The following is a 26398-nucleotide window of genomic DNA, read 5'->3' as shown; positions in this document are numbered from 1 at the left end:
CTGTGGCCGTGACCACCACTTACCCATGGCCAAGGTTTGGAATTGCCCAAGGACTAATGTGCGTCTGGGATGTGACTGTCAGAACCCCAATGACATGACTGTTGTTTTAATTAGGAAAAGTAGTACCGTAATATAAAAAAGATGAACGTGTAATTCCATGAATGGGATGGTAAAGGGTATACTGTTGGTCAATGCTGGAGGCCAGCATTGGGGCAGAAGTCCTCCTTTTGTCAGGGTAAACCTTCCTCACATGACCACAATCTTTGAGAAATTTCAGACACTAGTAGAAATATTTTTTTTAAAAGATTGAAAAATATATTTATTGGGGGGGAGAGAGTGAGCACGAGTGGGGGGCGAGGGGCAGAGGCAAAAGCAGATCCCAACTGAGTGCGAAGCCTGATACAGGGCTCTGTCCCAGGACCCCGAGATCATGACCTGAGCTGAAATCAGATACTTAACTGATTGAGCCACCCAGGCGCCCCACTAGTAGTAACATTAATGAGCATCTTACTGAACTTAGAGCAGACAGAAGGAAAACCTAAGACTCCACAGACCTGGGAAGGCTGGACCAAGATTGATAAAGAATAAAAATTTTGAGAAGCCCTGCAATCAAGGTCCACTCATGATTTCACTAGCGAGGAAAGAATATCAACTGAACAATGCTCCATACACGGGGTATAAAGAAGCATGCGGGATACAGGAAAAAGGCTGCACTTTAATAAACTAGAGTGCCTAAATTTTGTGATTGGAAAGATGATGTTAAATAAATATGTGTTTACGAAATACATCACAGTAATTTATTTATTTATTTAAAGATTTTATTTTATTTATTTGACAGAGAGAGAAACAGCGAGAGAGGGAACACAAGCAGGGGGAATGGGAGAGGGAGAAGCAGGCTTCCCACGGAGCAGAGAGCCCGACGTGGGGCTCGATCCCAGGATGCCGGGATCATGACCTGAGCCGAAGGCAGACGCTTAATGACTGAGCCACCCAGGTGCCCCACATCACAGTAATTTAAGTGAAGATTTTTTTGGAAAAAAAAAATTCTTAACAAACATTCCTTATTTTCTCTAAAAGGAGAATGTTACGGTCTGGTACAGAGGAGCTCCCTCTGTGTCCCGTCCACAGGCCACAGGACTGAGTCTTCTCCTAGGCTCCACATCTGCTCTGCAGGCTTTGCCCTAGCTGGCTTACTGGGCCTCAGACAAGGAGGAGTTACTCTATTTACCCTCAGGTTTCACCCCAAGTAGCCCTAAAGTGGCAACAGTGGTGTTCCAATAACACAAACACACAAAAAAAATTCCTGTTCTTTTTCATCTTGGATAAATTAAGGCACTCTGAGAGGAGACAGCTCTATGGGAAACCCTTGGTATACCACTGCCCAAGTGACAATTAAACCACAATCTGCTAAGTGAAATGAGAACGGAGTGCTGGGGTCTACATATTTATGTCAACATGATGAGAAGAACGAATTAAATGAATTATTCATAGTCATGCCAGAACACATGTCATTTTTAAGCTCTATCAAGGCTTCACCTGATTTGTTCATTCATTTAGATATCCATCCACCTGTCCACCGACCCCTTCTGTAAGCCTTTGCTGCACACAGAGAGGAACAGTCTACTCAGCAGGTATGGATAAGGGGCATGGAAGGCTGCCTTCGTCCCAGTGCTCCCATATGGTGTCTGGCCAACATTTCTCCTTCAGAGGCTGCCCTTGAAATCACATTTTCTAGCTGATAAAGTACTTATTTGTCTACGGTGATCTGCTTGGTTCTCCCTGAATGTGCTTACTGATAGGAACATGCCACGGACTCCACAGTCCTCTAAGGGCTTTCTCTCCAAGGTGAAGGTTGGACTTGAACCTCGATTCTGAGCTGTCATGACACTGCAGCAGGTGTTTGTAGTTACTATTATGATAATAATACTTTATTGGACATTAGGAGTGGGGCTAAGAAATAATACTTTCACTGGTATAAAAGTCCTATTTTTAGGATTAAGAACAATGACGGTTTATTAATTTGGGGACGTTTTAAGGATAGTGAGCATTCTCAATTTATCCTAAAATTAGAATTAAGATTCCCCTATCCCTGCTAAACTAGAATTCCTAAGAGGAACCATAAAAATGGTAACTTTAAGATGGCAGGCAAGAGATGATGAATTTAAGTCCTTTATAATTACTAGCACTATACAAATATATTAAAAATTGGAAAGGCAGATGGGGCGCCTAGGTGGCTCCGTCGGTTAAGTGGCTGACTCTTGATTTCGGCTCGGGTCATGAGCTGTGAGATGTGAGGATTGTGAGATGGAGCCCCACATCAGGCTCTGCATTCAGTGGGGAGTCTGCTTGAGGATTCTCCCTCTCCCTCTCCCCCTGCCCGCGTGCGTGCGTGCGTCTCTCTCTCTCTAAAATAAATAAATCTTTAAGGAATAAAAATGCGTCTTTTAGGAAACCAGCTTAATACAAAGACAGAAATAGATGTTAGTACAGACACTAAACAAATGTGAAGTGCCTTTTCCCCCTGGGATAATCTAGATTTTCCGGGGGTTTGGTTCAACAAAGAATTTTTGAAAATCTAAGTCATGGTTCTTATCTCTAAGGGAATTCATAAAAGATACTGCCAGATGGAGAAAAAGATGTTATAAACTACAGACCAGCACCAAGGTAAGATAGGGAGGTGTGGCAAATAATCATGCTCCACGTGGCCAATGAGTGGCCATCCACTGATCTTAAAGTACACATTATTAAATAAATTATCACCAAATAGTCACTGGGACAGTTGTGAAAAGTTGTGGCATGTCCAATACTGGGCTCTCATGACAACTCCATTCCCTCTGGCAGTGTGCAAAGGCCTTTGCTATGAGGAAGCCTCACAGAAGAGGCCCAAAGGACAGTGGCAGAATGAGGCTCTGGCCCCTCTTCATCAAAGAGTTAAGAGTAAAACCCCCCTTTTGCTGCTCTCTGATTCACTTAACAAAGCAAGCACAGATATTCTGGATTCAGTGCATCACTGATCCATTCACATACACATGAGACAGTCAACAAAAGTAAGTATGGACGTTTCATTAAGTTACAGATGATTAAGAAGAGATCTTCTGAATTAAGAAATACTTACAGGTATCCAAATGGACAATACTTGTCACAGATTATGGGTCTGCACTTCTTGGGCCGTGGGCGGCACTGACAGATCTCACAGTTGTGGGCATCAGTCAGGAAACCAAAGGGGCAGTCCAAAGTACAGCCTCGCTTGAGGCCCGAGCACAGCTCCTCCCCTGTGAAGAGAGGCAGAGAGCGTGACGTGCTGATGAACACATGGACACTTCCAGACCTGCCCCTAATATCTGCCGGTCCTCTTCCACAGATGTAAATACTATACTATATTATACTATAGCATTAGGAATGGTTAAAAATTATAGAGCCACCATTCCTTGGTTATCTCAACATAACTCCACATCTTGGTACTAATCGAGAAAAGAAGCCCCAAAAAACAGATTTCTGAAGTGTATTCCAATCTGGTGCTAAAGAGCAGGCTGTGACTACTATTTGAGGTGTGGATGAAACGGAGTGCTATTTTTTCATGAAATTTGTTCTTATGAGTTCCTCAAACTACTGATTACTATTTAATGTTTAAATGTGAGAATGAGACACTTAAACCCCAAACTACATTATATCTTTTGCTCCAACTAAATGCTTATGATAACACACATTCTTCAATGTTCACACAATGTTTTCTCTTAGGAGCTTTAGATACAATCCTATAATACTGCATATTATATGCAGTCTAAAGGATTTCTTACCCTTTCTTTAAAAAGGAACAGGCCTAATAACACGTTATAAAGTGAAATAGTATTTCAATTTAGGTATTTTTTCCCAACCACTGACAGATAGCCACGTCTTTGGATAAGTCTAACTGACTAAAAAGCGTATGTGACAAAAACGTCTACATTAATGCTTATCCACTATCTGAAATGTTTGAACTCTCCTCTGTTAGCAGAATTTGGAATGATGTTTTAGCTGTCCTCTATTAGTCAGTTATAACATTATTTTAGAATAAAAAAAAGGGGGGGGCAGGGAAGAAGCTATGGTGGCGGGCAAAAGGAACTACCAGAGAGATGAGCTTCGGAAGAAAAGTTTTCTGGAAAGATTTCAAAAGGTGTGAGGTAGGGCTTCGCAGGGTAATGTATGGAATACAAGCATCCAGGTAAGAAAAGCATGCTTGGTGATGTGTTGAAGCAACTCAAGGCCTGTCTGCATTGAATGCAGAGTCTGAAAGTCAATCAAATGTAACGAGGTTGACACGGTGACGGCAAGAGTGCAGCAATGCTTGATTACTGCTCTGCAGGGGCTGGCAAGGTGGGAAGCAGATGCTGCTTTTGTCGGAATAACAAATGAATCTGTATTTTATTTGGACACCCTTAAAGCACAAGTATTATAAATAATGCATATGATACTAAGAAAAACAGAATGCGTGGGTTCCCCCCTCCACACGCAAACCTTATCATCTAAAATTAAACCTTGAACTACAATGAATAGGTGAGACGGGTTCAGGTTTTACATAAATATTTTAAGAGAGCATCTTTTTGTGAATCTTGGCAATACACGAACATTTAATTTGCTATCTTTTAGAGAGGAAAATGTGATTTATGGTATAATTTTCTACTTTGTCCTGATCATAAACCTTTCATTACACATATTTAATATAGCCCTGTGGGTCTACATCACACTGCGAAGCAACTGATTACTAATTTGCATCCTTTTTAAAAGTGAAATTCTAAATGGCTCATTTAAAAATTTGTAATTATAGGACTTGAAAGGCCATCAGTTTTCCTCTCTTCCCATCATTAAGGGATGATGAAGGAGGGAGAAGACATTCACAGCCACCTTTCTTTCTCTTACACTGAAATCGAAGTTGTAAACCCATTTCTCTATTCCACGAATTTTTAAGTCGCAACACTGTGGACCGGGCCTGTCTCTGTTCTCTTCCCTATCAGAAGGGGGCTCTGGGGTAGGGCCTTATTTTCTTTCTTTATACAGCCTAGGTTACATCATGGTGTTTAGCATGGAGTGAATGTTCAATAAACATTTGCTGAATGAACAAATCGATCAATGTTCTTGCTATTTACTCCTCCACTCTCAAGGCTGCCATATTAAGAGAAAAATAACAAGATGGAAAAACTTACTCTGCTAGTATTTAAAATCTTCGAAAATAGTGGCACTTACTAAACATGTCAAAATACCATCTTCTAGCTCAGAAAGGAAGAATATTAAAGACCATAAGGTGGTGGTCCTAGATCCATGTATCAATCACGGACTTTTCTTACTATAAATGTATCAACAAGGCAAACCTTTACATAAAGAGCAGAACCAAGTAGAAATATCTTATTTATAGGTGGGTGGGGGTTTATAAGTTTGTCTGAAAAGCTTTAGTACATCACTTGAGGCAGCATGAAAGAAAGAACGGTGGCCTTATACTCCTAATTTTTCAGCATTATGACTTTACTGCAATCTAAAAATGCTTTCTAATCTATAGGGCAGAATTACCATTGAAAAGAAAGTGATAAATAATGGCAAAGTACAGCATCTGTGCATCACAGCTGGTTAATAGCAGCTACGAAGTAAACTGTTTACTCTGGAGAAAAAGTGCTGTTTGCTCCCGGGGCCAAAATAGGACACAACTGTTATCGGTCCTTCGGGCTAAGTGAGTACCATGTAACTGCATTTGGAACCCAGTGTGATTGTGTCCCTTCTCTGTTGCAGCCCCCCACACTCCTGGACACTGGCAATTCCCACTAACCGGTCAGTTAAGAACACCACGAAGGTCCTGAGACGATTAAATAAAGAAATGCAACATTACAAATGATTGTCCCAGTCTTGCCTCTGGGCTTTAGTTATTACTTTAGTTCTGAGTTATAATGAAATGAAAGCATGGAGCCTGCCTCTTTGTATTTGTTGCTGCAACCTTCTTCAGATGCTTGATTCGGATATATATATTTCATGAAAAGTAGGAAGGCTTTTTCTTCTGGCTACCATTAATTTTCTATGCCTGCATCAGCTTCTAAATAAAAGCATTTTTACTTCCTAGAATTACAGAATGTTAAAACTGGAAGAGAAGTTAAAAATAATCCAGTCAAATCCACTTGATTTAAAGATGTAGAAAATAAGGTGCCAAAAGACGGATGGCATTTAATTCATACAGATGTCATTTACTACATATAGCTCATATAGTAAGCTGAAGTGTAGTGTGTCTATTTGGTTAAAAAGTAATGTTATTAACAGCTTATACTGACAAAGTATTAGGTTACTAACAGCATACCTAAATGATTTTAGTTTTAACTTTTGTAGCTATCGTACTTGAACATCTTCTACCATATTTCTTTTCTTTATTCTAAATATGGGAAAATGAGTCAGGGATAATTTAAATTCTCTGTATGCCTTTGATGCATTACTTTGCTGAGCAGTGTTAAAGAATGTTATTTGTTACAGGTTAAAGTAGCAAAGCTACGGTATGTTTACACAAAAGAATATTTTGTCCTATACCTTCCATGTATTTTTTGAAGGAGTCGCACTGGGTTTTGATTTCAATCTGAAAGTAAGTGGTTGGGTATAATATGCTTGGTTATAGTGCAATATCATTACAGCCTATTGGCATGCTACTAATAAGGATGAAGTCCATTTTTATCTTTTTCGTATCCCTAGTGTGTGGCATATGGCAGGCAGTCAACAAATGCTAGATGAAAAAAGAACGAATGAACAACAAAGCAATGAACAGGGGAGAAATATTTATTGGGCACTGGTCTTATTTTAAGCAATCTTGATGCCAGTGGTCTATATAAACAAGGCCTAATCCCTAACAGAAAACTGAGGTATGGATGGTTAGGGCCACTGTATGTGTAACGGGCTTTGGCTGGATGCAAAAAAAAAAAAAAGAAAAAGAAAAAGAAATAATGTAGGGGAGAAATTTAGACAAAATCAGTATTTATCAAGTAGCTGCAATGGGAAAGAGAACATACTAACGCCATCTTTTAGTGCAAGGAAGTTTCCTTTTGTAAAACCAGGTGAAAGAGAATGAGAATATTTGACGGTTAAAGTTAAAAGGTAAAGGGAAAGTTGTTTGTATGCGTGTCCTCAGAGGACAGGAAGAACCAGAGGCAGGTCTGTATTGGAACAAAGGAGGGGAAGCTGGGGGCTTTCCACATCAGCCAGCTTGCGCTGACTCAGAAGTGGATGTGTTATAAAACATCTCTCATTTTCTGTAAACAGAGTAACAATTACCATATGTCGGCTAGTAAAGCTAGCTTTGCATTCATTCATTTACTTAGTCCTCAGAATAACCCATTAGTTAGGTATTATTATTTGCCCTTTACAGATGAGGACAAGAGGCCCAGAGAAGTAAAGTGACTTGCCGTGATCGGCCAGATGCAGGTCAATCTGCTGCCAGAGCCGGGGAGGAGAGCGAGGGACATACAGTAACAGCAGTCTGACAACTAAGGACTGGTCAATTTGGTTTACTTTGACTCACCTCCTAAAGGTGTGGCTTCCAGAGGTGTCAGGATTGCTAACGGGACGGAAGTGAGAGAATACTCTATGACCAGACTTCTGTATGATACAGACAAACCGACAAATGCCACTTGGTGTTTAATTATGTTCTTAGGTATCCAGTGGCAGGAAGTAAGATGGCTAAAGACTAACCCAGGTCAAGAATCTCAGTGTGATAAAATGGATACGTGGTCAGAATTGCAAGACCACAGAAGGGGATCTTAAACAAGAATGATGTCCAATGGCATCCCCAATTCTGATGGTGCCCAGCATGGCCCTGGGAGATGGGTCAGTTCCTTCCCGGTTCTTCTATAGGACCAAAGCTTCCTTTTAATAGGAGCTGTGAGTTACAGAATTTGACTTAAAGTGGTGATATTTCATTAGTGTACTGGTTACAGGAGATTTTTTTCTTAGGGGAGGTCTTGTATTCATGTTTGTGGCATAAACACGTAGTACAGTACCTAGAACTCGGCAGGTGCTCTATTATATGAGGCAAAAGAAGAAAGGAGGGAGGAGGGAAGGAAGAAAGACCAGAGATCCCTGCAAATAAATAAAATTTGCACATAATGAACAGTCAATAAAGATTTATATTAAAAAACACCACTGACACAAATTGCGACAGTCTCCTGTACCTATCTCTTTCGATGTGTTAACGAATTGGAGGTACCCGGCAGGCAGTATGGACGCATGTTCCTGTTACAAAGCCGGAAGGCAACATGACCGCAAAGACAGGCAGAGCAGAATTTTCCTAATAGCCTTACTCTGCAAAAAGCCAGTGATCCCTTTTTTACTTGCTTCAATGACAACTGGAGGAAAATTGTTTCTTTGGACTTAACTACAAAGGGCTCCTTGTGAAGTGCCAGGGGTCTTATATAAGCATAACCATGTGGTAAAAAAGTTCCTAACAGAAAGCTCAGGTGAAGGCGGTAGGTGGGGAGATCAGGCACGATGAAATCTCTATTTTTAGACTTCAGACAGTTCAGAAAAAAATTTAGGTATGCTCCCATGATCAGAGAGGTGTGTAGCTCAAGAGAGTTGAGAAGTATTAAAATATAAACTCTACACAATACAATACCAATTATCTTGGTGTCAAAAAAACGAAGTTGGCCGGTTAAGCGAACACACGTGGATGCCAAGGCAGCTCCCTAATGAACTCAGCTTTTCAAACAGGACAGCCCCGATGCATGGAGGCTTCTAGGACATTTAAAGATGGTAACCACCAGAGTCCCAACAACAGTTTTGTAAACTCTGTTTTAGCACCAACTCTGGCAGGCAAGCAGAGTGATGGGGACATGTAATTGAAAACGACTGAATTATTCAACTCCTGTTTTGTGTCTGTCCACACGTGGAATGTGACCACCTGTGTGCAGGTGACCGCCTTGTCACTGAATGACCCGAGCAACGGTGTTAGAGAGAGCCGACTGGGTGGTTGGAAAGAATATGTCCTCCAAAGCCTGGGGGGCTGCCCCATGATGCAACTGGACAGTGAGGAGTATCTGAATACAATGAAGGTGAAAACCAGAATAAAGCAGCACCTCTTTTCCCCCAAATGACTGTGTATCTGTGTGTGTTGTTAAGTACAAATTTTCTTTTCTTCTTTCAGGCTGTTAAGGGAATGTCATCAATAGGAATGAAAAAGATATTCAATCACATAATATGCTTTGACAGTATCCTATTAGGCCCAGAAAAAAAGTGCAATCGTCTGTATACTTACTATGTTTGCACTGACAGGTTCGACAACCATTGTGATCAAGTTTGAAACCATAAACGCAGTCCTTCTCTGTCAGCGTACAGTTTGATAACTCCCCACATGCAGGTGGATCAATTGTGATATAGGTTGGTTCTAATAATAAAGAGAAAAAACAATCAATGAAACATATGATTACCTCTTAGATGCTATTCAATCTTTGAAATCCCACACTACAGTAAGTTGCAAAAAAAAAAAATCAGTAATTTTCATCAAACCCTAAACTTGTATACTTTCCTAATGTTTTTAACCCCTGAAACAGAAAGATTTTTATTTAGATTTTTGAAAATCCAAAAACTCTTTTTCTTTACATTTGAGCAATTTATGTATTTCTTGGTACCCTCCCATAGTACTTCCCTTGATGGTCACCACTACAGAAAGCAGACAGGAGAGGTTAAATCAACTCCATGTAAATTGTTAACTATTCTTCTATTTCCTCTGGATGTTTTCTGCATTTATTCTCTGTAAAAATCAGGACATAGCTTCCAACTGTCAATTACCTCTCCATTTTGCAACTCTTCTGAAATCTGGATTTCCATTTTTTTTTTTTAAAGATTTTATTTATTTATTTGACAGAGAGAGACACAGCGAGAGAGGGAACACAAGCAGGGGGAGTGGGAGAGGGAGAAGCAGGCTTCCCGAGGAGCAGGGGGCCCAATGCGGGACTCGATCCCAGGACCCCGGGATCATGACCTGAGCCGAAGGTAGATGCTTAATGACTGAGCCACCCAGCCGCCCCTGGATTTCCTATCTTTTATGTGACACTACTTCAATTATTACAGATGGTATGATGGATAATAGTGACTAAGAGCTTATCCCCAGGGCCCAGGGCTTACGGGGGTGGCAGGGTCAGACACAAGCAGTCAGCAGGAAGAGCGAGCGGCCGTTCTGGGAAGAAAAGCCTAGAAGACACCCAGTGCCAAAGGTGATGTTTTACTTTACTATCATGTTAATAATGAAGATTTGTCCTGGGCAATAAAAATAATTACACACTTATGTAAAGTGCATTACGGGTCTATATGTTTGCAGTGCTCTTTATAAACGCCTTCAAGCTTCATCCCACTCCAGGGAGATGAGTACTCTCATTTTCCTCATTTTATGGATGAGGAAATCTAGGATTGCTCACCTGTCCCAGATCACAGAGTTAGTAAATGGTGGACCCAAGACTCAAACTCAGGCATTCTGGCTCCAGGGTCACAATCTTGGTTTCCATGCAGTACAAAACCCATTGTAATGGTCCTTGTTTTGTAGCACTGATAAGCGACAACCTACATAACGTAAGACTGTGGCCAGGGTGTCATCAAAAGGAACAGGGCCACTGACATATTTATGTAGCTTCTTTTTAACCAAAAGATACTATGAACTTCTTCAGAGTAAGCTGGTTACAGTATCTTTGTGAAGAGCTTCGTACCGAATGTCTCTACCTATGTTTCCACAGATGGAAAATATGAGGTGCAGAGAGGGTGACTGGCTTATCTAAGTTTACATAGCAACCCAGTAGCAGGCTGGGAATAGAACAGAACAGAGGTTCCTGACCTCCCGTCCAACACTCTATCCATTAGTTCACACTGTCTTCTCCAGTTTCGTTTCCTGTTACCATGGAAGAGAGACTAAAATAAGTGTTTTAGCTGCCACTGCTAAGAACAAGAGTTCTAAATTTTTATCCATCTGCTAAAAGAGGCCAGTGATTCAGCTCTTCACAGGTAGCAGGCAACTCTGACTTACTCAAGAGATGCTTTGATCAGCACTCTCCCTGTAAAAATATGTATGAAGAGGGTATAGCACATTCTCTATTTTTATTGCTACACAGCGTGAGGAACATCGCCTGAGATTTTTATGTGAACTTTCCACTGCTGTAAAATTTCTAATTTCCTTCAATCACTAAAGTATCCTTTCTGACAGGTAACTGTAAACATCCAAAAGTAGTTTAAGTTTAGGCAAGTTTTAAGATGCCCGTGAATTAAATATAGCTGTGCTGCTTTCTGAAATTCTTTTAAAATTTACTGTAAACATCTTTGGTTTTTGAACCTATATGGTTTTTCTTTTATCACTACTGTTATTAGTCACCCAAAATACTGATTCCATTTCAGCCTTCAGCCACAAGACAGCCAATGTTTTGTCAACATTATTCTAACCACAAACGTCAGACAGAATAGAGGACCTGTATCACCTTTAAGTAAACACACTATAGATTATCCCACAGAGAAAGGAGCTAGGTCTACGTTCTGGAGTTATGAGAGCAAAAATCAGGACTGGATTCTGAACTCTCTATGTCCATGCTTTATGGAATGGCTTATGGGTAGAGAAGAGTTTTGAGCACCTTTCGCGGACCAAAACCTTGTATTCTTTTTTTTTTTTTTAAAGATTTTATTTATTTATTTCACAGAGAGAGACACAGTGAGAGAGGGAACACAAGCAGGGGAGTGGGAGAAGGAGAAGCAGGCTTCCTGCCAAGCAGGGAGCCTGTTGTGGGGCTCGAACCCAGGACCCTGGGATCATGACCTGAGCCGAAGGTAGACGCTTAACGACTGAGACACCCAGGCGCCCCAAACCTTGTATTCCTTTTTTTTTTTTTTTTAAACCTTGTATTCTTAACTGACATTTAAGTTCATGAATGACTTTTGCCTTCAGAAAATGTATTATGGAAAAATGTATTTGGGCAGATTACACCGATCCCGGAAATGCATAATAATCATAGGGTAGTATGTAATTTTACTTTTGGTGAATTTTAGGGATTTGTTAAGAGGATAGTGCTGCATATGCTATTTTTGATACTTATTTCATTTAACGCACAAAATCAGAACTGGGATCTCCGTCTAGAAAGTCAAAAGAAAAAGAAATGGCGTGGCTTGAGGATCAGAACCACAGCACCGACTTGAATGGTCCCACACTTATCCAAACAGCTTCATCAGCTAGGTCGACAGTCACAGACGTCCATCAAGCACACAACACATTTCTCCAGGAGAGGAGATACACTGAGCCTGTTTTCCCACAACATTCAGGATGATACCTTTTGCTTAGTGTAACAAATGAAAAGAAAATGCATAGAAGGGCTGTTTATTAGGTGCTGGTAAATATTTCAGATAAAACAAGTCTTACTGGATATCTTCCAAGTCTCAGATAATATGGTAGAAGGCAAGAAACAAAAAATTATTTTGTACCTTTAAAATCGTATTTCCCCTTCATTTATGATACATTAGATGGGAAGAAATTGGAAGTGTATACATTTCAAATTATGTCTCCCTCAATATTTAATATTAAAACACAGAAAAACTCAACAAAACCATTTGCTCACGAGAATTGTCAATTTACTCTAGAACTATTCAATTTCCCCTCAATAGGTTGGCTGACTACAAAACTTTCACTGTGATATATTCAATATAGAAATCTAAATTTTTTTTTTAAAGATTTTATTTATTTATTTGAGAGGGAGAAGCAGACTCCCCGCTGAGCAGGGAGCCCGATGCGGGACTCGATCCCAGGACTCCAGGATCATGACCTGAGCTAAAGGCAGTCGCTTAACCAACTGAGCCACCCAGGCGCCCAGAAATCTAAATGTTTTTAAGAAGTATTTTAACGCTTGTCCTCTCATTTTATGACATTTAACAAACAAGTATCGTTTGTCTTTACGAGTACAAACTAAACAAATTTTAAAAGCCTTTTGATGGTGGTGGTAACGCACGATTTGGGGAGGGGGGGGTACTTACTGCCATTGTCCTGGGTCGCTGGAGGAAATGTTGATCTGTAAGAGACACATCTGTAGACGACTAGCTGCCTAACATTTCATCTGAAGTCATGCATTACATTCTATTCCCTTCCAACATTCTCTCAACATTGTAGTGCTCGGTGTCCTGCCCTGTGAGGTCCTCTCTGTATTATAGTTAGATTTCTCTAAGAACAATATGACAGCAGGAATATGCAACTATGAATTATCTAGCAAAAGATATGATATTATCATAAACAGATAGGAGAGTCTGCTCTCAGTCCAAAACATTCACATGTAATCTCAGAAGTGGTCCTCTTACTAACATCAGAGCAGTGTTTGGGGAAAGAAAGACCACTGCAATTCAGTTTCTTATTCCTAATAATGAACTTCAAAGCGAGACACATTTGATACCATCCTGAATTGGAGCATTTAAAATCAATGTTACATTCAGAGTCCTTACAGAGTAACGACCAAAAGTTAGTTAGACTGTTTACAAAGTTTCTATCCCAGGAAGTTCTTGGGGTAGGTAGAGGTATTTTAAAGAATCTAGAATCGTGGTATCATAATATGATTACTTCTAAGCCATACACATAAAGAAGCTCGAGGAAGTGTTGGCGACACGTGAAAAATGTGTGAGCTATTTGTCAGAGTACCCTGAACTGTGTGTGTCGGGGACTGTGACTAGCTCACACTTGGTCTGGGCAATGGTGTTCTGAACATGGAGAATATCCTGATGAGTCTTGGCCTGAAGACCAGAAGATGCTCATGTAAATCCTGCATTTCTATGCTCTTACATTACAAAGGATACTGAGATGATAGGCCAGAAAACACATGCCTTTCTAGAAGGATGATGGTGATGCTATGCCCTTGGCAGGTTTAGGGATTATCAGTTGAACAGAGGTCCTGCTAAGACTTTTGGAGACAATGATGCATCATGGTATACGATGCCTGTTGCCTGGAGCAAAGAAGACTGTCCCCCTTCAAACTGGCCGGGCAGAGACATGTTAGTGGGCCCTTTTCAAAGGAGAGGTCTCAGGTCTCCTCGTTTAGGAGAGCGAGCAGATATTTGCACACAGGTGGGTACTTGGCGAGGGGAAGTTCACCGAGGTGGTGCTTACAAGATCAGCCTGAAATTCCATCTCATCTTGTATTGAATCAGCTGAGGAATTAAAGAAATACCTTAATGTCCTCCAAAGGAAGAAGGCTTGAGACAGCAGGAATTCATTGTCTGTGGCTACAACTATCTCTAAAGGGAACCCTGGAACAGCTTCTTTGTGGAGAAGAATTCTAGAAATATTTTCTGAGCCTAGAAGCAATAAAGAACAAAAATGGGTGTTTGTTACGTCTACATCCAGCAGTTTGCTTGCTGTTTCCTACCCCGCATCTGAGTGGGGACTGCTGCTCTCCTCAGCCCGCTGTCTTCGTGAATGGTTTTTAAAGGCTCTCTGAGCACCTGCCGCTGTCCAGAAGAGCTATTTCTACAAGAACCCTTGGGATTGGGTCAGGAGTGCAGATGTTCAGCCACTGATTCTTATCCTAAGCCTTAGAGAACAAAATGCTGGAAGGAGACCTATTATATCATGCAATAACATAAACACATATTAATTTTTTATTTTACATCTATTTAAAATTTAGGAATAACTATTTTTCATATTGTAGAAAGCCCAACAAAGCCCTTCCCAGTCAAAATATTTCCAGGAAAACATTCATATTTTTCAAGATTTAGAGAGCCTCAGAAACTAAGTTTCTGAGGAACACCACCGGTATTTTACATTGATGTTCAAGTATTTCCTAGGAGCAATTGTACCTACTCAATGGAGATGGTCAGGCCCTATGGTCACAGTTAATTTGATCAGGAGTACAAAGTTAAAATAAAAGCATTATTTTAACTCCAAGGCCACAGCACTAGACCATAAAATAATATATATTTGATCATTCAGGAGATATAAATGTGTTAAGCAAATCTAAACTCTCTACTTTGCTTTTTGTTATTTTACAGAAAATTCTCCAAAAAGAAAGGGAAGAAGTTGAAACTCAAATTTAACCTTTTTAAGATGTTGATTTAAAGTTTTAATATCAGTCCTATCATCATATCAGATAGCTTAACACATTTGGGACAACAACAGAACGAAAAAGAATATATTTTGATCTTCAGTTATTTTAAAGTGTGTAATAATATTGTGAATTTGGTCCTGAAATAATTTATAGAATCACCAGTTTTTATATTTCAAGGGGCTATAGCTTAAATGAACATGCTAATAGATGCTTTTAACTTGGTGTCTAATCTGTATCACTCCACTGAACTTCTGGTTTTGAAATAATGCATACAAAGTTTTTCTCATTACCTTGATTACTATGAACTGTTTATCTCCCGCAAATAATACTAATTATCTCCATTGAGAAGGGTGTGAAGCACTCTTTCTGATTAGCAACTCTGGGAAGGCTGACAGTCAATTAGTAGCTCTTGAGTATGGGTGGGTGATTCTGGAAAAGCACTCGTGGAAGACATCCAGAGCCATCCCTCCTGGGTCTGTCTAAAGCACCACCTCCGACGGGGGGTAATTAGCTCTAGTTCCAGATTTCTATTATCTCTAGGAGTGCTGCTTCACCCTGCCGAGGCCTGGGTGCACGGCAGGGCTGGAGCGCCTGGCTGTGGGCAGCGGCTGTCTACCAGCACCCCTGATTCCTACCAGCATACCTGCGTGCAAACATGTGCGTGCACGCACACACACACTAAGAGAAGTCTTTCTGGAAAAACCTCATTATAGGCAAATTTCTAGAAAAAGTTTTTTTTTTTTTTTTAAGGCAGATACATTCTTACGTTTCTTTCATAAGTTAAAAAAAATTTCAAGTACAAGTAACAAGATACATGAAATTTACTCCTATCTGTCTCTGATGTACCCCTCCTTTTGGACTTCAATAATGGTTTGCATAATGTTACATGGCTCTTGTCTATAAATTCACAAGCCTGCTTATTGGATTGTTGAGAGACAGAGATGAACAATTATGTTCTCTTTTCAGTCCTAATTCAGGCATTCTCTTTCTTAAGATTTTTTAAAAATTGTTTATTTATTTATTTATTTATTTGGGAGCTGGGTTTGGTTAAGCCATGTGAATAGCTAATGAGTGGGAAAATTCCAAAGTTTCACTCACTTTCTAAGGCTAAATCTATCAGGTCCCCAAAGCCTACCAGTTACTGTGCGCCTGGCCGGGGGCCATAAAACTGGAGATAAAGTTGGACAAGACAGAACCAAAGGAGATAGTTTATCTGCTTTACTGTGTCTTCATATGTCATTCTGTTACCACAGTGGCTTTTCATATGTGACCAGAACTAGTCAGAAAACCATTCCAATAAATCACCAAATTGTCAACATAATTACAGCCTGGGAAGAGAAGTACTATAAAGATGAAATTTTCCCAAATGAAGCTAGAGGGGAAACTGTTCATGTAGATGATGAGAAGAGAGAGACTGAGGATACAAAACTCCCTTAATCTGGAAGGTGGGGATTTCCAAGGGGTATGGATGTGTATGTACAAAAGTCTCATGAAGTCATGGAAAAAAATCTACAGCTGGAGTTTTCAAATTCTTTCAGCCACTACACACTTAGTGATCCTTTTTTCCTTTGTATATATTTCTCATAACAACACCTACATCCTTGTAATTTTTAAAGTACTTATCACAGAGCAGTTTCTTTATTTTATTTTAAAAGATGAATGGTGTGAAAATGTCCCCAAGATCTGTATTATTTTATGGTCAGATAGAGAAGTGACCATATATTTACTTTAGACCTATTTATTAACTTTGTATGCTTTTTCCAAGGAACTTGGCTGTTGGAGATATTTTTCTTCCTTTATCAACCTCATATTTAATAGGAAAAGACAGTAGTAGGATTCTGAGATTATTATTAAAAGACCACAGAAGAAAAATTGAATTTTTTTATAGAGAGGATATCTTTTTCCAAGAATTCAGCTTGAGAGAGCTCACAAAATGACGGTGGATTCCAAGAATAATTTGGATCTTTTAAACTTGTCTTATATTTTGTTACATTATTTTTACTGTTCGTTTTCCTAGAGGATGGAACCAGAAATAATGGGTCACATTTATAAATACATTTGTATGTATTATGTATGCATACACACATTTTAATAGCTATCTTGAACTGGGGTGTGTCAGGTGGTCAGAATTTTGGTATCTCAACCCAACCCTCTGGAAAATGGCTGAGGACCAGAGAGGAAAGGTCCCTGCGTTAGGAACAATGGTTTATTCATGGTTTATAACCTTAGCACTAAGCCTAGTACTTGGCCCACAGTCGTGCTAAATGAATGAATAAAGAAGAACAAAGACGCCTGAACATGGAAAGTCAGGGCATATTTTTTGATGAAGAAGGGCTCCCATTCAGTATTGTCCTTAACAGGATGAATCTCTAATTTCCTACCTTTTGGAGGACTGGACAGTAAGTTCCTTAGGATTCTCATTGCTGCAGCAGTCCCTTACACATAGTGGGTACTCAATAAATGAGCTTCCCTCGAGCAGCAAGCTAGTTCAGAAGGCTGCTGTGAACCGGACTCTCTAATAATAGCACAAACTGAGCGAAAATGCCCAAACCCAAGCAGTCTCCGTGAGAAACCCACTGATGATACTCAACTGCCTAAAGTCAGTGAAATTATGATCTGTATCTCTGGCCTGAGAAGGCAGGCAAGTATGTAAAGCATTGTAGGTCTCCCTCAAGATTCTTAACGTTCAATTTCAATTATCTGGGGAATTCACTTCTAGGACTATCTCAATTCACTGATGGTGCCAAATGAATAAAGTGTTATTAAAATAGTCCTGAAAAGAGCTGGGCACGCACTCAATTCAGCAACACAACTAGCAGGGGACGAAGAATGGGCACTTTTGCCGAGGGCTCAGCAAATTTACCTTGTAATGGAAACAAAGACCGGCAAGAGTCAGAAGGAGAAAAGGGATGAGTTGAAACAGGAATGCAAACGAGAACACTGATGATGTCATCTCAGTGCCCGGCACCTGGAGCCCATTTATTTTCCTCAGTGGGGACATGAGTGCCACTGGTCAGGGCCCAGGGCCTGGAGAGGATGAGGCTGGGCAGAGGGCGAGTGTGAGCACAGAGACAACTGGGGAGAGCGACTCACATGCCCTCGGGTGGGGCCCGTATCCCTGGGCAGCCGCAACGGGCTTTCCCGGAGGTCAAACAGCAAGGTCCAAATTCCTGAGCCAGACAGAGGCTCAGGAAAACTAACAGGATCAAAGGCCAGGCCACAAAAAGGTCAGAATAATGGTAACTGGGTCTCAGCACTGAGAACAGAGCCAGGAGCAAGAATGGCTTCTGAATCTGAGCCACGATGGTCAAGTACTTTCATTATTGACCAACTTAACTTTCCTCACCCTCTCCCTTCTCATGATGGGAGTCTAAAGGGAAGCAATGCCAAGGAGAGGGATTTGGGGTCAGGAGATTTAGCTTGAGTCCCTATTCCCTCATGATCTCACATGTGGTGCTGAACCTCTTCGGGCTTCTATAAAATGGGAATATCCACTATTCCAACCTCGCAATATCACTGAGAGGCTCAAATCAGATCAGAAAGAGGGGACGACAAACTCTAGGTGTGACGTGGATATGACTTGTCGCTAAAATTACCGTTGTCATGACTATCCTGCCTGCTTGGAGCTCGACCTGGTCTCAGAGGATGGCTGAGTAAATGAATTATGTGCCCTTTTGTAGGCCTTCAATGTTCAGCTGATAAATGGTACGACAACTGCTTTGGCATTCTGAACCCTGTGCATTGTAACCTAAGCATCCTTTTCTATCTCCAGTGATAACATGAAAAGCATCTGGGATGTGGGTTGGTCCACGACATCCTTTCATATGGTCTGGTAAGCTTTGGAGCGTGTTAGTGACCAGCCACTGGCGCCTTTCACATTTGCTGAGTGGCAGTCTGTTATCATTGTTCCGCATTTTGACTGTGCCCGTGGTGTCTCGAAGAGAACAGAAATCTCTTCATAATCAGCTTATCCAGTGTGAGTTGAAACAATGGTTCTGTGTGCCTGGCTGACCCCGTTCTTCCTTTCTCATGATGGGGGCCTTGCTGGATCTTTGGGGAGGAGGGCAAACTCATTACATTCATATATAGAATATTTTGGTAGCTTTGCCAGTAGTCCTGCCACTCTCAAGTTGCAAGAGGATACAGAAGACCCATCTCTAAAAGCTGTCTTTGATGAGCAGATCCTAGTTTCAGACGTGGGACCAGGTAAGACTTATGTCAACAGTAAGAGACAGTTCAACCGGTACTTTCTTGGCAACAATACTGGGGGCCTCTCACTCAAATAATAACGTGCTCAGTGTCTGTCACAGGACTGTAGGGCATCTCTACTGAATTCATCTGGCCTAAAATCTCCGTGGAATCTTCCTAAAACTTGGTTCCCAGAAAGCATGAAAGAGTCATGGTCTTGAAAAGATCTGAACGTGTCAATCCCTCTCAATCTGCTTATTATCATTGCTAAGCATTCTTCCAGATGAAATTTTTAATAAAGTACACAGTCCCTAAATTGTTTTAGAAAGTGAGCTGACATGCAGGGCAAGAGCTTTCTAATTAAGGTGAAAACGAATACCATCCCTTGTCTTCCTACCGATGGCCAAAGTCATGGTGCCAGGACCAAATACAAATATGCCCAGGCATAAGCAAATGGTAGGTACTGAATACCTCAATAAGCATTAAATATACCTTGCTTGATTCCAAAGCAGATCCAAAGCAGCCTCAAATTATATCATGCATGTATACTCTTTTAAAGTGAGGAAACGAGGGCCAAGGTAAATTTTAAGTAGAAAAGAATTCACTGCAGCCAGGGATGAGGTCAGCACCCAGAGTGCATGCTGTGAGGTCCTGGCTGGTTGGGGACGTGGCTCAGACTCTGCTCTCAGTCTGCTCCAGCAGCCAAGGTGAAAAGTCAAACCCAGAGGGCCCAGGGACCAACTACTTGTTGGCCTTCGAACTTTCCTGGGGACTCCTGATTGTGCTTCACGGTGGTGTTGCAAAGTAAGAGCTAGAGTCTTGCCCTGAATCTTATTTTCGATTGGTGACCAGCATTAAATTCTGTGGTTTCCAGTGGTCTGGTCACCTGAATTGGGCTCTGTTTCAAGCAAACGTGATACATTCAGCTAATCTCTCAGGTGTGAAAGTACAATTCACTTGATGTGTAAAGAGGTATTCTGTAGATATAAATGGTAAGTACAAATATGGTCGAATCGCTAATAATTCAACTTGAATTAAAAAAAAAAGTGTGAAATGCCTAGGCATCACCATCACCTCGTGTTTCTGACAAATTTCAAAAAAGCACTCAATGTTCATTATCCCTTATTACCTATTGAATTTCGATCAAACTGATGGTAGGACCCCCGGACCAAGACGTGGCAGTGCTGAGCCCCCCGTAATAGATGTCCCAGTGTGCATGCTGATGGACACGGGGAACATCTTGGAGTCTCAGACTGAGATAAGGACATGTGAGTGTGATCCAGCTCCCTGCCCCCTCAGCAGCTAACTCCAATGGAAGAGCCACAGATGGCCAAGGGACACTCTTCAGCAGACATTTTCATTCCTGCAGGGTTTTGTTTTTTACAATAATACTGCAGCATTTTATACACTTGAGTGACATTTTATCTTCAATAATCAGACAGACACAGCACAGAAAATAATTCTAAAGAGGGCCTCTAAAACAATTCACTGGCTTACAATCTCTGAAGCTAACCCTCATGTGTTAAATAATAGGAAATCGTTTTGTTCTTATAAGATAAACTGAAGACCATACACTGAAACAGTTTAAAATGGTACCACCAGAAGTGGAGTTAGAGAGCTAGGATATTAAAAATAAATCATGTAGGAATCACCACCCCTCTTAAAAGAGTTATTTCTACAGGGAAATTATTTTAGTCTAATTTATTTGAAAATATGTTTGAATCGAGCACCTGTAACTTCACGAAATGTTGTAATACACGACCATTTAAATAAATGCTTCTAGGCCCTAGAAGTCATAAAAAACACTATGTTGTAGGTGAATTGATTTTTTTTTTTTTTAATAAATACACCAGGAGTTATACTTACAAATAAGTGTTATGGCTAAAAGCACTTACTCTCAGAGGCTATATGCTTGTGCGGAAATGCTATTCATGTTAAAATTCTCTTTGAAACTTCTCTTTGGAGTTGCTTTTCAGAGCAAATTACTATGTCATAGAAGATAAAGTGCCTTTATTTTACCGTCCCCCTTTTTGCTTCCTCTGAATGATTTTACCGAACTAGACCATCCACTTTTTTCACCGATGTGAATGACTCTATTTCCTAGAATCTAATAAACCTTGGAAGTCAGGGGTCTGAGAAGCTAAGGGCATTCAAAAGGATGGGCCACCAGCTCCAATGTCTGTTTCAACAGAGAAGTACCAAAAATATTTTGAATGACTCTATTTCTGCAGGAGCTGTGCAGTTTTCCCATAGAACTATTTTGAAAGGAAAAACACTTCACTTGGATATGTATATCTTGGTACGTTTAAAAATAATCTCGCTACTTTATCACTGGACCTTGTATGGGTATCAACAAACAAGCTTCCTATGAAAAGGCTGTCAGGTGCTTTAAGACAGATGTGTTGAGACCAATCCATTCACTAGAACAGAGGTCAACAGTGGAAGGAGACGAAGACGAGGATTCTAAAATAAGATGGTCTAACAGAGTCACAGTTAGGTAAAGCAGACAATCTCTGAAAAGCTAGACAATGTGATTATTAGTTAAAATGTTAAATCCTATCAAGCTGACAAAAGCTAAAAGAAAACCAATTCGGCTACTTCTGGGTTGATGGCTGTACCATAAAGAAAACGGAATCTTTCGCTTTTAAAAGTCCATGAGCCTTTTCTGAAGGGCATGTTTCTTAATAACCTTCATTAACTTCTGTTTGGTTGCCTAAGAGTTGTCTCTTATCCAAAAAAAGTTTAACACAGTCTCAGTAGAGATTGTGTTTATTTAAGCTTGTTGGAAAAACATTCCTATCATTTCAAGAATGACTAAATATTTTTCATTCACATAGTTAGCATTCCAGACTATGTTTTCCTGCCTCTGTTGATTAGATGAAAATTAGCAGGCCCAAGTCTGAACTATGAGATTCAATTATTATCTATGTAGGAAAATTAGGAGACACCTAGCAATAATGCTCTTTTAGGTATGGGAAGTGGGCAGCAGGAGAAATAAAGAGCAACCTGCCCCTCGCAGGCCACATCCACGGGAAAACGTTTAATAGCTGGGACTGCTGGAAGCTGTAACATCAGAGGCAGAGGTTTTTCTAATCATGTGTTTCACAAGACGCTCTCAACAATAACATTCTAATGTTATTTGAAATATCTAAAGCTATTTTAAACGACCAGAGAAAATAAAAATATTATGAAATTCATCCAAGAAAAATTTTTGATGCTTTAGGTTAAATACCTACCTAAGTTAACACATAGTCCTCTGCTATGCGTTTGTTACCCCAACATAGGACCTTATTTGGACAAGCTAAAAAACAGACCGTGCTATATTTTAATTCCCATTTATGGAACGGGTTTCCAGGACACTTAGAGTTAAAGGATGAAACAGCATGCCTAACAGTCTTGGAGATATTACGAGTATTTTATTATTCTTGGCTGACTAATAATAGCACTGTAGATGGCACTGAAACAATACCATCCATAAACTGATTTTTGATCCCTGTTTGATGTACCAGAATGTTGATATCATGTGACCCTGCGGCATCTCTGACTTCTCTGCCTCTTGGGTCAGCCAAACTATGTTTGACTCCTTGCCACAGAAGCAGTAGCTTAATCATTTGAGATACTGTTCAGTGAGGAAGTATTATGGGCAGGGCTGGAAACATTTTTTCTTGTTTTAAGGAATTCCCACCCAGATATGTGCCTGGTACAGACTTTTCTGGCAGCCTAGTAGAAATTTCATTTGAGGGGCAGCTTGATTCAAACGAGATCATCGGCATTTATGGGAAAGAATAGGGTGTTCCTAGGAGGACTGAGGAGGAGGACAGTATGTTTGACAGCTGTTTCCAGCCCTCCAGAGGTACTCAGCACGTACTCTACTCCGTGAGCTGATGGTGAAGTGGCTGAATCAAGTCACGCAGATCAAGAAAAGCCTCATGCTCTTCAACACTGTCCCAAGTAGGACCAGGATTACCCAAGTAAGAGATCCAAGAAGGCAAGATGCCGGGAAGAAAGATGGTTGAGTGTCTGGTTCAATCACATTCTATCCTAAAGTCCACAGAATTAGGAAGAATCAATGCACAGGGAAGAGCTGGTTTACTCCAGGTTAGCAGAATTATTAGACTGGTCTGAAACTCCGTTCAGTTTCACATAATAACTCTGTGAATAGCACACATTTTAAGTTTTTATTATGGAAATTAAAAAAAATACCGAAGTAGATAGAATAATATGACAGACCTTTATATACCCATTATCTAGCTTTGATAAGCTACAAATAACTCTTTGATTTCCTGTCTGAGATGGGAAACAGATCTGCTTTTGTTTCAGAGAAACAGAACTCGTAGAAAGAAACTAGCCAGTTGCCCAGCCACAAACATGGAATTTACTTACTGGCAACCTAAGTCGTGATGCTGAATATTACCTTATAAAATATTACCCATGTGGTTCCTAATTTTTGATAGGTGATACTCTTGGTGTTGGCTCCGAAATCCCCCAGGTCATCAGACAAACAAATCCTCCCGGTAGGAGACCGTACACACTGGGCCTGATGAACACTCAGGTCACAGCGGCCACCTGGGTGGGGTCCAGCCACAGCCAAAGATGAGCAGGCTTGACATCAAGACTTCGAAGTGACGATGAAATTCTTATCTCTTGCATCAGGTGTAGCAGCCAAGCTGGCCTCATACCTGTTCACATTTCTTGCATTTTTCTTATTGAGTCATCCAGGGCGTGTCATAGCCACCTCAGAGCCAAAATTTCCCTCCCCTATACCTTATCTTACCTTTAATTATACAACGGATTTTTTTTTTTTAATAGAAGGTAGTACTGTGTCCTTAGGGTCTCTCTGACATTAAGAATCAGCATAGGCAGCATTTATATCTGATGTTATTGGGAAAAAATTCAAGTATTTTCAATACTGAATTGTGACATTAAAAAAAATTCTAGCTGAAATGACAAGGTTGCAGCACCTATATACTTGCTGAAAGGTCTTAAAAGCAGTACATTAGTTTGACAGCAGGCATTAGCCTTGTAGGGTCTGCGGAAGCCCCACTTAAACTCTGCGATTCTGGACACAGGGGCTGAACTGCAGAGAGAATAAGCCACAGTTTACAAACCAGTCTTGGAGGGCCCCGTGGCTGCCCTGCGAAGGAGTCGAGAGCTCAGTGCTCATCAGGAGGCTGAGCGGTACTTGAAGCTAATTGGCCCAACTCGCCTATAAACATCTGGGCCCACCGTGTGCCAAACACACTCCATCTAACACTCTGCTTTCTATTCTCAGAGTGTATTTTCAAATATAAGCATTCTAACATTATTCCTTCTTCATCTGATCAGGGTCAGCATTTGAGACTCTGGTTAAGGAAATCTTTATCAGGGTATGCCACTTCACTCAGCTAAGACGGAGATCTGTAAGAGACGGAGATCTGTAAGAGGAGATTGCTTGATTTCCTACTCCAGGCTTTCCCTCGCTCCCTAACTTACTGGCTCATCATTTATTCATTAACAACTTCTTCCATGTCAGGTGCTGTTTTATGGATTCAAAAGTATATGGTAAGTTCCTAGCTCATGGGGGAGTAGCCTCGTTCAGGCTACTGGTAAACCTGGAGTGCAGTGCAGGGTCTGTCTCAGAGGCAGTACACCTGCAGGGTCCAGAGCCAAGGCTCTGGGAACACACTGCTCCGCATTTTTGAGCTGTATGACCCTGGGCAAGTTACATGACCTCTAAACTTTGGGTTCTTTGATGATGAATTAAGATGGTGCTACCAGAGGAAAGTTGTGAGGATCAAATGAGCTGTTGGTCTTAAGGCACTCAGGCCGGCTCAGTCAGTGTGCAAGAAATGTTAGCTACTGTCATTAAGGGCTATAAATGAGATGATACAAATGGTGCTAGATGCCGAGGAAGACCTCATTCTGCTGCCTTCCTTTTCTGTTTTTAGGCTTTTTTAAAAAAGATTTATTTATTTAAGAGAGAGAGCATGAGTGGGAGGGGCAGAGGGAGAGAGAGAGAGAGTCTCAAGCAGACTCCATGCTAAGCACGGAGCCTGAAGCGGGGCTCGATCCTACGACCGAGATCATGACCTGAGCCGAAACCAAGAGTCGGACGTTCAACCTACTGCATCACCCAGGCGCCCTCTCTGTTTTCAGTTTTTAAGGAGATAAGGACATATCTCCCATCTGTACACTTAAATTGCAAACTTTATATACTATTCCATTCTTTTCCATCCTAGCGCTTTAAAAAGGGCCAGAAAATTTAAATCATGCTATTGAAGAAGAAGAAATGAAGAGAAAAGCCAGCAGAACAAAACCCAAGAATACAATCAGTTACAGACTTATAAAATGGGATGGCTTATCTGTATACCTGAATTAGGTGTTGACAATAACTTGGTAAGACTCAATCATGAGAGTACTTAAGTGCCAATTTAAAAAGCACTTAGGTACTTGTGAATCAAGTTAGCTGTCAAGTAATAGCCAAGTCTTGAAGGGGCCCCAGGTTCCAGTCCTGTCCTCCAGGAGTAACTAAACACATGGTATTGTCACTTGGAAGGATATGGAGCTCCAGGAACAACAGTGGTCACAACAAGGTGACCAGTCGTCCCTGCAGGTCCTAACATGCCATATTTGGTAATACATAATTTATTTAGAAAGAATCTCAAACCACAATCTTTGTGTGGGCTCTTTCATCTCATTTCAGGCTCTGACTATGTACCCTGGGACTGTAGCTAATAGGGTGAGGGCCAGCATTTGTTATGCAATTGTGCGCAGAGGAATTTACTGTGTACAAACTGCATAAACACCAGTGTTCCTGATTTTCTCCAAATAATTGCGGCTGATTATTTATTACACATTAGCACCTTGCTTTTTTTCTTATTTCATCTAATCTTTTCGCTATTCTGAGGTCACCTGAAATTCTACTTAAATATGCTGCTGAAAAAGTATTTTCAAATAGTTCCAGAGACTTTCTTGGGTCCTATAAACTAAGCAATAAGATTCATTCGACTTGTATTATTTTATAAGTTTATTATTATTAATAAGTAACCTTTTAGGATTCACTCTTAAGCTGGGCGCTGTTTTTTGATCCCATACCAAAAGAATCTTTCTGTCTTTCTATTACATCTTAAAACGGGAGTTACTGGACAGCAAGCACAATCTTATATGAAACTCACTACTTAAGAGCA

General features: G+C 40.6%; 1 protein-coding gene across 4 annotated transcripts in view; it reads right to left on the bottom strand.

The window, feature by feature from the left end:
* The window catches only part of CRIM1 (cysteine rich transmembrane BMP regulator 1), a 186129-nt gene that overhangs the window by 40151 nt on the left and 119580 nt on the right, over positions 1-26398 (bottom strand). For all 4 annotated transcript variants that reach the window (XM_035000898.1, XM_035000900.1, XM_035000899.1 and 1 more), the window contains exons 8-9: positions 9251-9379; positions 3116-3272 (exon numbers count right to left, since the gene is read on the bottom strand). In XM_035000898.1, coding sequence (XP_034856789.1) covers positions 3116-3272; positions 9251-9379 — 286 coding nt within the window. The remainder of the gene's footprint in view (positions 1-3115; positions 3273-9250; positions 9380-26398) is intronic.

This window comes from Mirounga leonina, unplaced genomic scaffold (assembly GCF_011800145.1).
Source record: "Mirounga leonina isolate KUSES-001 unplaced genomic scaffold, KU_Mleo_1.0 Mir_125, whole genome shotgun sequence".
In the NCBI taxonomy this organism is placed as follows: domain Eukaryota; kingdom Metazoa; phylum Chordata; class Mammalia; order Carnivora; family Phocidae; genus Mirounga; species Mirounga leonina.
Note: the sequence above shows the minus strand (reverse complement) of the source record. Positions and strands in the feature narration are given on the sequence as shown.